The sequence below is a fragment of the Amblyomma mixtum genome, chromosome 3, assembly GCF_055824585.1.
Source record: "Amblyomma mixtum isolate Tamu chromosome 3, ASM5582458v1, whole genome shotgun sequence".
NCBI classification, from domain to species: domain Eukaryota; kingdom Metazoa; phylum Arthropoda; class Arachnida; order Ixodida; family Ixodidae; genus Amblyomma; species Amblyomma mixtum.
The window spans coordinates 206,508,449-206,519,688 of NC_143014.1; the positions used below are offsets into that span (position 1 = coordinate 206,508,449).

At 45.9% G+C, this 11,240-nt stretch overlaps 1 protein-coding gene across 1 annotated transcript; it reads right to left on the reverse strand.

The window, feature by feature from the left end:
• Positions 1–1,068: 1,068 nt before the first annotated feature.
• LOC149353422 (uncharacterized) lies at positions 1,069–10,476 on the reverse strand. The gene is made up of 7 exons (XM_089575820.1): positions 10,239–10,476; positions 9,597–9,665; positions 9,066–9,114; positions 8,413–8,558; positions 7,724–7,818; positions 3,327–3,413; positions 1,069–1,179 (listed from the first exon to the last, which is right to left on the reverse strand). Exons 1-7 carry the CDS (start codon positions 10,372–10,374, stop codon positions 1,069–1,071), a joined length of 693 nt encoding a protein of 230 aa, XP_089431946.1. The 5' UTR covers positions 10,375–10,476.
• Positions 10,477–11,240: the final 764 nt, after the last annotated feature.

The window sequence follows — 11,240 nt, forward strand, 5'->3', positions numbered from 1 at the left end:
CGGAAACTCTCGACGGCAATTGAGTTTACTATGCAGCAGCGACCCAACTCCTTCGAATGCAACAGCGATTGAAAATCTTGAAGGCTCTCGACTCAATAGCCCTGGAAAGTGCCCACGTGTCAGGAGAAAACCTCAACCGACGCAACCACGCGGGTGTTTTCACATTCCCTCTCCCGCTCGCAGACCTTGAGCACCTTTGCGCGACTGTTTGCACGACTCCTGACACGTGCCCACGTGTCAGGAGCCCTTTCCAGGGCTATTGAAATGGGAAATAAGACTGCTACCATGTCTTTCCTTATAACTACCATATTTACTCGCATTACCCGCTCCTTTTCCTAAAGTTAAGAAATTAAGGCTTTAAAAAGGGGGTGTGCAAATTCCACGTAGATTCCGCGAGCACATCCCAAAAAATCTAGAAAGATTGTAATGCGCAATGCACAAGGAATATTGCCGCAACTCACGTCCCTCACTAGCCAAAAAACGCTGCAAACATATGTTGAATAAAGGAAAAAGGCAGTTTTAACCAAACCAGACATTAGTGAAAACAGCGCGAAAGAACAAGCCCGAAGGCCCGAACAGCGCTCTTTCCTGTCACTTCCTCGTTTCGCCTTCGGGCTTGTTCTTTCACACTGTTTTCACTCATGTCAGAATGGACCAACTAGCCCAGCAAAAAGTTCTGCTAGATCAGGGGTTCTCAAACTTTTTTGCTTGGAGGAACCCCAAAAGCCTTTAGTAAGTTCCAGGGAACCCCCCCCCCCCCCCCCCCCCCCGCTTTCACTTACCAGCAATGTTGTCGAGTGCATTTTTGCAAAAAGAGAGTTGCAAAGGTTAAGTGTTTATTGCACAGATTAATACAAATACTAATGTGATGGGTGGTACTGCTTCCCTTTTGAGAGCAAGTCAAAGCGTGGCTCAGTAGCACTCAGAGCCAGTCTCATATCAGTGCCGGGTCAGGGCCGGTGAGGGTTCTCGCGGAACACAAGAAGACAGCCCGCGGAACCCCTGTGTTCCGCGGAACCCAGTTTGAGAACCCCTGTGCTAGATTAACCAAAGCAGGCAGCCCGAAGCTCATACCTTTTCAATATTTTTAGATTCCAAGATTTCCTTTAGCCCATGGCTGAAACCCTCCTCCTTCAAGGCACAAATGTCAAAGATGTAGACTTTTGTTGATGTAGCAACCTAGACAATGGGCAAACAAAAGAAAAGCTTTAGCTTTGCCTGTTAAAAAGAAAAAAATGCAAACTGCACCCCCCCCCCCTCCCCCACTATTCAGGGTGCCTTAAATGCCAGCTGCTTCAGCTAATTTGCACTCACTCAACATAGTAACAAACTGGGCACCTAGTTCTACAAAAAAAAAAAACATACAACTGTCAATAACCACAGGGAGTCTATACCTTCTCCTTAAAGGGGCCCAGAAACACAATCTTAGTTAACTGTTTTGCCTGTTGATTGCATACAGTGAGTTATAATGGTGTTATTAGCGTCGGTAATACTGCGTATATTCCTTTTTCAATATTTTAATGTCCTCCCAAAAACAACTTCATGGCTCTGATGGTGTCGCCACACAGTGGCGGGTTTTTAGCAGCAGATATGACATCACCTGGCGCGAGCTTGATGATCGGACAAACAGTAAATATACTGCAAATTGTGTAAATAAATAGAGACACATTTTGTCACCTGTCTGCGTTTTATATTAGATCAACAAAAACAACTTGTTTGTCTTAGATAAAAGCCCTGCAAAGCAAGTAAAATAAAAATACACCACCAGGGGCGCTCTGGCATGGAAACGACGCTGCCAGTCTCAGCAATACAGTGAACTAGAAGCACTATACTCAGCAAGAACGAGTTACAGAGAGCAGGCAACCATGGAGTGCAAACTTCCGCGACGTGCTCTGGCTGGCTGTTTTGATTGGTTGCGCCAGGTGCCGTCATTGGGAGAGCGAAATAGGAGTGGGAGGCCCCGCCAAAATCGAGTTGAGGGCAGCGTTTTGTTTGCTTGTATTTTCAAATTTCTTCGCTGTATAACTCCCATTCCTGTGCATCGATTCCTGTAATTCTTTTTAAGCCAGCATCTGTGTGACATAAAGAACTCACCTGAAGTATAGCCGGTATCCCCCCAAGCAGTGTTTCGCAGCCCCTTTAAATAGCAGAGCTAGAGTGCCCCTCACAGAAATGCAATGATGTCTCCCTTAGCAGAACCTTTTAAAGGTACACTCAGGACAAATTTAACTTTGTGTGCGTCAGCAGATTACTGCATTCCAATGACACTTATTTCACGGAGCTTTCATAAGCTAGAAAAAATTCATACTAAACCTCGTTAAACCGCAGCTAGCCAGAGCTCAAAAAGATATGTCCTAAACGGTAGTACAGCTTAACGAAATGGCATAAGATCGCACTTACCTGTCAAAGAACTAAACTAGAGATTAGTATCATAAAAAGGAAAAAAAAATGCAGTCTGTATTTACCTGGCAGTGCAAAAGTCCGTTATTTTCTTTTGCCCCCACGGTGGCATACCAGAAGCAACGGCAGCAACCTCTAACTATTCCGCCAGCAATTCTGTGAGTACCCTTTTCTCAGCAAACACACATATAACATTTAATGCACACGCAGCTTCTGCCATTGTTGGGCCCGAATTGCCCTTGCTGTGTCGTCCTCATCGCTGCAAGCAAGCTGCAAGCTTTATGGTGTCGCTCGCATCCTCTGTGTCATCCGCCCACAGTAGGAAAACAAGCGCCTAAACAGTTCTGCATGGTCGCCTATGCAACTTGCAGATGTGAATACCTCAACAGGTTATGCCCAACAGGTTGATGGGAAAAACCTGCCACATTGAAGTGCTACAAGAATTCTGCGCAGTAATTTTTCCTGTACAGCTGTTTTAAAGCTCAAATGATGCCTTGGCCTAAGGGCTGGACAATCGCTAAGGTGTTAGGCACCAGAAATACTGAAATACTAAGTTAGTTGACTCCTTCTACCGTCAGCGGTGAGTTCAAAAAAAGCCGGGAGCTGGGACGTTTAATCAGATTTCTCTTTAGTGCACCTTTAAATGAAGTGGCCGGAAGAAAGAATGTCCAATTTTTAAAACCAATCTTTTTTCAGTAATAAATGCTGGAAAGGTAATAAAATCGATTTTCAACGAGAATAAGAAATCTGATGCAGTTGTCTTAAGAGTTGCCTTCAGTATAATGATAATGGGATGACGGATGCCTGCTGAAAGCTACGATGCTTTCTGACTTTCTAAGCGGCCATATGCATACAAAGGGAGCGTGTCTAACCCTCTCTAACTCTGTATTATTGACCTAAACCACAGCCAGCACCACAAAACTCACCACCAAAACATAAAGGAAGCCATGTCGTCCAACGTTTTTCCCTTCATATCCAACAGAAAGGGACTTCTCCCTCTTCATAGCTGCAACCTAAGAAGAAGAGAAAGAAGAAACCCAGAAATGAATGCGGAATGAGGCAAACAGTGCCGAGTAACAAATAACCACTGACTACGGCTGAAAGGATGGCACCGACACTAAGGTTGATATAAAACTTGAAAAAACAAAATATGAGGCATCTCCATGAGGTTTTCACCCACCTGAACATGCTTTATTGACTGGCCAAACATTCAGCCTTGCTAATCTAATCAGTTCAGCAGGCTGTGCAATGTTTTGTGGATAAATGGTCTCGATAAAGGGTACAACACAGGCACGATGTTGAGAGTGCATGGAACAATACCATTTATTTTAGCACCAGCAGCTATGCAATTTCTTGCAATATCATTTTGCAATTTTAGGGAAAAATTACAAGTGCATACAAAATAATCTACAACCCAAGTCTCCATGACCTGCCACCTCATCTATGTGCATACTGTTATGCTGTGGGTGATGTAAACCACTTTGTTTTTGCTTGCCCGCATTTTTGCGCACTACATGAGACACTCCTGGAAAACACAAGGCGACTGAATGTTCCCTTAAACGACGTCTCTCGCATGGTGTACCCTGAGGGCTCCCGAACTGGGCGGCGATTAGTGCCACAATCACCCGTGAATTTTTCATAAGGATGCTGGTCTTATGGAATGGTGGTAGAGATACGATCACTTAAATCAGTGACTCAGGCATAGCAATCACCAACAGGCCACTGTAAAGGCGGGGACACATGTGCGAAAAGTGCGCGCGATTCGCTGCGGCGCGTCGTTGCGACCGTCGGCGCAACGACCGAACGCAGCTCGTCGCATGCGTCCAACCTGCTGGATGCCAACGACGAGCCGCATGCGACAAACGCAACGACGGGAAGCAGGAGCCAATGCGAGCGCAGAGAGCGGCAGCGTCATGATGACGTAGAGCGCGATGCTCAGGGCGCTCGGGGCCGAGCCATCCCGTCTGCCGGTGTCATAAAAACGAGCTAAAGTGTGTTCTTGACTTAAATAATAAACCCTGGGATGAGAAATGTGAAAGAATATGTCATTTTTGAGGATCGCTGACCAATACTGAGCTGCTGCTAAAGGTAACGACTGCGATACAAGCAAACTTCTTTCCACAACCGCTTCGCAGCTGCCGCTGGCCGGCTCGCCTGGCACCCGCTCGCTTCGCTGCCGAAGGCGTCGCGGAAATTGACCATATTATTACTTTATTGTGAGATCATGCTGTTGACAGTAGAGCGATGTGTGGAGTAGGCCTTTTATTATAGCTCAGGCGACTTCCGAAGCGCCGGCCGCTGCGGCTTCGATACGAAAGAGGCTATAGGCCTAGCGACGACCACGGCAGCCAGGCAGTAGCAGAGCTCGTCGCCCAGAGCGCCCGCGAGCAGTGCCGTTGCCGAAAGCTCGCAACATAAGCAGGCATGCTTTGTCGCTGCTCGAGCAGACTTTCTGATAACAAGGCAATCTTGTATTTTCTTGGGATATTTGTACACGATCACAAGCAGCGCTGAGGCACCGCTGCACGGCGGCGAAGTGTGACAGCGGTTGTGGGCGGAGCTTGGGTAGAGCGGCGCAGCGATGCTCACCGCTCCGTGTGTCCCTGCTTGCAGTGGGATGGCAGATCGCACGCGACGATCGGTGCGGCGCGTCGGCGAAGTTGTCGCACATGTGTTCCCTGCTTAAGGCTAATCCCACCTGTACATTTACACCATCACCACGAATGAAAGGGTTATCCTATTCAGGGCTGAAAAATTCCATTCCTAAGCATAGCACAAAGTAGATAGACCAACACCGCCCTGTGACATAAGCAAGATGCAGTGCCGTTGCTCTCGCCGGATGGGATTACTTACTGGTGGTGAAAAGTAGGATTAGCACCCATAAATACATTTAAAGGGGTCATGGAATGGTCTACCAGCAAACTGCGCTTTTACATTGCAGCTACCAGCTACAATGTTATTATGCGTACTTAAAAAATAAGTAGTAGAGCTCTACGAGCGCATCTGAGCTATAAATTGCAACTAGAAGTTATCGGCTCGATGCCCCTCCCCCTGGCAGCGACAGCAGTAATCGAGCAGCCTGAGTGATGTCATGAGCTGACAGTGCTGTCATCTGCTGCATAACTGCCGTGCACAGCTGCTTGAGTCTCGCTGTGGCACACTGTGGTTAGTTGCCGAGACCGGGCAGAAGTTAGACAGAAAAGAGGACACAGGCCTCTGCTGCCTTTGTCGCCCTGGCGCGAGGTGCGCAATCCTCAGCACGGCAGCGACCCTGTATCATCTTTCCAACTTCTCCCCTTCATTCCTCTGCATAGCTAGCCTGAACCACAAGCAACCCACTCCCCTACGCTCACTATGGACAGTTCAGTCGTACAGCCGGGAACAAGCACTTGAACGTCGGCTTATGTAGTCATGGATTGCAAGCATACCAGTGTTACCCGACTGTCACACGGTTCTTTGGCTTCGTTTACCGGAGTTTAATTTCCCAAAGGGAGTCAGGCTATGGGGAGGGCCGCCAAAGTGAAGGGCTCCGGAAATTTTGACCACGTAAGGTTCTTTAACGTGCACCCGAAAGACGCGGTTTCGATCCCGGCCGCGGCGGCTGAATTTCTTTGGAGGCGAAATTCTAGAGGCCCGTGTACTGTGCGATGTCAGTGCACGTTAAAGACCCCCAGGTGGTCGAAATTTCCGGAGCCCTCCACTACGGCGTCTCTCTTAGCCTGAGTCGCTTTGGGACGTTAAACCCCATAAACCAAACCAAACCATTGCGCGCTTCAGGAGACTTCTTAAAAATTCAATTACAAATCAATCGCTGCACAAAACGATCTCACAATTTGCCCATTTGTTCCGAGATGCAGAGTGGACAAGACAAAAGCTTTCTCAGTGATTTTTCAGATTTTGCAGTGCATTCACGAAGTTGTCCCTTCGTGAGCAGTAACCAAGTTCATCCTAGAACAGACTGTGAAAGTAAGAAACATTATTTTTAAGGCCATGTATATTTGAAACACGCATCTCACAAAGGAGGTGATTCCCGGATGGAAGTACGGGGCGGAAGCAAGGCCCATAGGAACACATGCAAGCAAAACTTTCAGAATTTTTTTCGTTTCACAGAGTACCCACAGAGGCAGCTACGCGTCAAACAGCTGACGAGTGCTTTGAAGAAGAATCTGACAAAGTATGCTACATCATTTCGAAGCTATCTTTTTAAAACGCCGCAATAAATGCGTGTTGTGACGCTGTACATATCCCCAGGAGGTGCTCTCTCCGCTGGGTGTTTACCTGAGCCACGCAGGCTAAGTGTAGTCTGACATTTCTGTTGTGCACACTACATTCCTTCACAAATACTGCTGTTCAAACAATAGCAAGGCTTACATAGAAGACAGTCCTCAAACAGCACATACGTGCATTGTAGCAGACAACTAACAGTGTGATTACACACACAGGTGGCACTGGCAGACAACGAAGGCACAGGCAGCCAGGGGTATATCGTCTGCAGCACTGTCTGCTACAGTGCGTAGCTCTATTCTGCACACTTGCCATAGGCTTTGAGAACAGCTTTTTCAGATAATGCTGTCTAGGCCGTCTAGTTCGAACAACTCTATTCGTGGGCAAATGTAGCGCACAATTCAGCATATCAGACCACATGAGAAGCTTGGTGGTTTGGGGAAACACCCAGCAGACAGAGTGCCTTTTGGGGGCGATGTGTCCAGCTTCACAACACGCACTTATCGCGACGTTAAAAAAGATAGCTTTGAAATGATGTAGCATACTTTCTCACACTCTTCTTCAAAGAACTCAGCAAGTGTTAACAAACAGTTGCCTCCACAGCTACTCTGTGAAACGAGAAAAATACTCCAGAAAGTTTTGCTCACATGCGTTCCAATGGCCCGTACTCCCATTGTGTCCCCCTAGCCGGGAATCGCCCCCACGTGCCCACAACACGTTTAAAAAAAATACATCGTCTATGAATGGCGTTTCATACTTCCCCAATCTTTCCTAGGATGAACTTGGTTATTCTTCACGAAGGGATGACATCGTAGGTTCACTGTGAAATCAGAAAACTGCTCTGAAAATTTTTGCTTACATGTATTCCTATGGTTATGTATTCTAACCCTACTTTTTATCCCCAGTCAGCTGGATGGATGGATAGGAGCGCCCCTCTAAATGCTCAGCATTTTTTTCTTTATTTTTGTTCAACTGTGTTGTTAATTCTCATTAAGATTTGCCATCTTCCGGAGCCTGCAAGCACCCCCTATGTTTGTAAACACGGTGTTGGTCTATAAAGGACTCAAGGGTCAGTACATGCAAAACAGATCATACATACCGCCTCACTGAGTTGGTCGTTCACTTCGTCAACAACTTCAAATTCAGTGGCGATTGGAAGCTTCAATCCTGGCAGGTCATCTGGGGAACCGATGACTGCAAAAGAAGCATGAGATACAAGTAAAAAAAAAGAAAACATGATTAACGAGTGTTACCAGAGCTACCACGTTTGCCTTTGCTTTTAATTAGGCTGATGATAAATTTTTTCATCGCCCTTCTACACAAAGAGATGACCAAATCTCATGCACAAAACGACAATTTTCAGTCTGCGCTACAGGAAGTCTCAATGTGAAAATTCAATACACAACTATGGCAGCGCCATGCGGTTGGGTTCCATATATTCTTATAGGATGGTAGATGTTTAGGCTCGATGGTACTTCATGGTTTATTTGTTTCTCTTTGGCCCTGTTCATTTCCTTTACAAATAACCTCACGTATTTGTGCATCATGACTCCACAACAGATCTTCAAAAAAAGAAAAAGGCAATTTAACAAAAGAACACCAACATTAAAGCTATTGTAAATGCCCACAGTAAAATCATTCCTTCTAAATATCTTGTCACTGTATAGTGCCGCATAGATGCACTGTTTTGTTATTAGGACTGCAAAATGGAAATTAAATTCTAAAGATGTCGCACATATATACGTGTGTATCAAGTTCTCCCCACCCCAAGAAACGGCACCAACGTACGCTTTATGCTGCCTTTCTTGATGGTCTTTGTGGTGCTGCCCTTAATGCGATGGCATATAAATTCACAGTTGTTCAATGATGCACGGACCTTCTTGATGTGGGGAGAGATAGTCCGGGTTCTCATCAAACGCGGTCCTCCATTTTCACTGAAAGTTGCAGTGCATTCAATAAAGTACACTGTAGAAATTTAACAACCTAAAGGAAAGTTTCCCTCGCAGAGGCTCTGTGCACTTAGCAAGCAATGTTTTCTAACATAAGTGTAATGAACAAGTTTCTCTGCTGCGACTCCCTCAAGTGCAAGGTCACAAATGAAGGTGCACAGGTCTTCCATAAGGAGGGGGTGGCAAAGTTCATGGTAGCTTCCGTTCATGTCTTTTTGGGTAGCAGGAAAAAATATGAGACAAAATTTGCGTCTCATTTCTTAATGTCTATTATTTGCACCCACCACACCCTCTGCACATGACTACGGTGCTGAGACCTGCACAATCCACTGCGCAAAAAAAAATGCTCGTTGTTTGCTGCTTACAGAATAGTTAATGTGAAATGTGACTTCATTTCGAACATTTTCGTCAGAAGTGAGGAATTTTAAACGGCAAAAGTTTGTCAACAAATGCACCTCTTTAACTTCTGTAGGATTCATATAAAGCACTTACTTTTGTGTGATAACATGCTTCTTGAGCTCCACGTTACCCAGGATGACGCCTGTAATATGCAATACCGATAAAAGGAGCAACGCCATAGGGTGGTTCAAATCTACTACATCAAAAGTGAAAAAATTCAGGGGCACTTTGGCTCTCTAAAGTGCTGCAAGGCGAAAGCGTTGCCTGGCCACTGTTTGTTTTTACTTAATTTTTTATTTTTCATATTTTGTTTCTTATTTACTTTTAGCTCCTTTTCTTAATTGAACATCTTATTGTATTTCCCTTTTCTTGACTTTACTCCTTTTATTTTATTTATGAAGCCCATGCATTCACTAGATGCGCCTTGGAACCTTGAGCCCTTTAAGCAGTGACGCCGAAAGGCGGACGAATCTGCCGACGCGTCTGCCGACGCGTCTGTCGACACTCCTGCCGACGCGGCTGCCGACGCGTCTGTCGACACGGCTGCCGACGCGTCTGCTAACGACAGTATGAGGCATTAAAGGCTTTCGCCTTAATACACCATGCATGCATCTTGAAACTCACACGACGTGACATCCTTGGCACGGAAGTGAAAATGGCCCTTCAGTCGTTCCTGCGTTTCAATGTCAACAACTGAAAAAAAAAAAAAAAATTGTACATCGCTGAAGCGCCTGCAAATCTCGCGCGGCAACAGTATATACAACGAAGCGAACAATAAAGACGAGTGCCGTTCACGCGCTCGCAAATATAACTCGTGCACATGCACAATACGCGATCACACATTGAAATCGTGGACATTTCTTCACAGACGCAGGCATCGAGAAGCGTTTATGCCCAAAGCTCAAAGACAAGCGTTCGAGACGACCCTGTCATTTGCAGAGACAAGCGTTCTAACAGCACAGCGTTCTAACAGGTGCGCTGTTAGCAATGGCAGCACAGGGTGCAAGTACCAAAAGCTGTGTACAAAGTCGACTACCGGCTGCATTAACATTAGAGGCTGCTCTTTTTCTCCGATGCTGGCCCAGAGTTCTGTTTTGAGCACACGATCACGATCACTAGACGGAGCAACGCTCAAAACAAAGACAAGCGCTCTACACGCAACGCTGCCATGCGCTGTTAGCAGTAAGTAGCAGCAAGGATTGACAGCAAGCATTAAAGATTGCATGAGAAGTAGTTCACCCGTCTGGATGACGTTCAGGCACTCACCGTCTGTTATCGTGATTCTGAATGTTTTCTCACAGACGCTTACGACAACTCCTTCTATGTCGCCTTCGTCCATTTTCAGCAGCACTCGAGTGCCTACGAGGGCCGACGAACACCATTTCGGGGAAACAGTAACCATTTCAAGTATGCTTAAAACTCCGACAATTAACAGTAAACAACCAGATGACGCGCACGCACATACAACAGCGCCCGTCCAGTTGCGAGTGGCTGATTCTTGTCAGCAGCGGTGGCGCCCCCACGCGGTTTTCTTCCGAAGCGGTCGCCCGGTGACAGGCAAATATAGGAGGCTATGCCGGTGACACGACCGCAGTGATGCCAACCCTAGGGATTTATCCCTAGATGTAGGGGTTTTTTGTTTGCTTCAGGGATCTAGCGTCTTTTTTGTGAAATCTAGGGATTTTGAGAGGCCGTAGAATTGCTACTCTAAGCGGCTTAATGACAGGTGTATCTGATTATTTTCGCTTGGAACAGAAAAAAACTGAAAAATGCTAATTACTACTCCTTTATATTTAATGCTCTGGCGAGCCGAGAGAGGGCGAAAGCAGTTCTGCAACGCGAAATTATCGACTGCTGCACAGGGAGGAAAAACGAAACAATGTGACTTTCAAACTGTTTAACGTGCGTGCCCCCTCTGGCGCTTCGAGTGACTGCTCCTCTACAAAAGAAGTAGTTGAATTTTAACTTGTAGTACCTGGATCAACGCGCTACGTTTACGCTCACCACTTACCTTTACCAAAAAGTGCCACAATTGTTCGCATTCTCCACGTATGCTAGACCACTTCATTTAAAAATGCTGTTCAACCAAAAAACATATTCCAAGTTGTAAGGAATCACTTTCTGATTTTGTAATTACCAATCCTACGTCTGTATCATTGCTGTATAACTATAACAAGATTACATTTTTGGTTATGTCAGTTTCTCGTGATGTTAATCCTTAGTTACTCCAAAACTATTTGACGGTCTTTAATTCCGACTATGATTAAT

Excerpts from the sequence above, each read along its gene's own strand:
- LOC149353422 (XM_089575820.1), bottom strand. The coding sequence starts at position 10,374 with ATGGTTACTGTTTCCCCGAAATGGTGTTCGTCGGCCCTCGTAGGCACT. Across the intron at positions 9,666-10,238 it reads CAGAATCACGATAACAGACG|TTGTTGACATTGAAACGCAG; the intron begins GTGAGTGCCTGA and ends TTTTTTTTTCAG. Across the intron at positions 9,115-9,596 it reads TGCCAAGGATGTCACGTCGT|GCGTCATCCTGGGTAACGTG; the intron begins GTGAGTTTCAAG and ends TGCATATTACAG.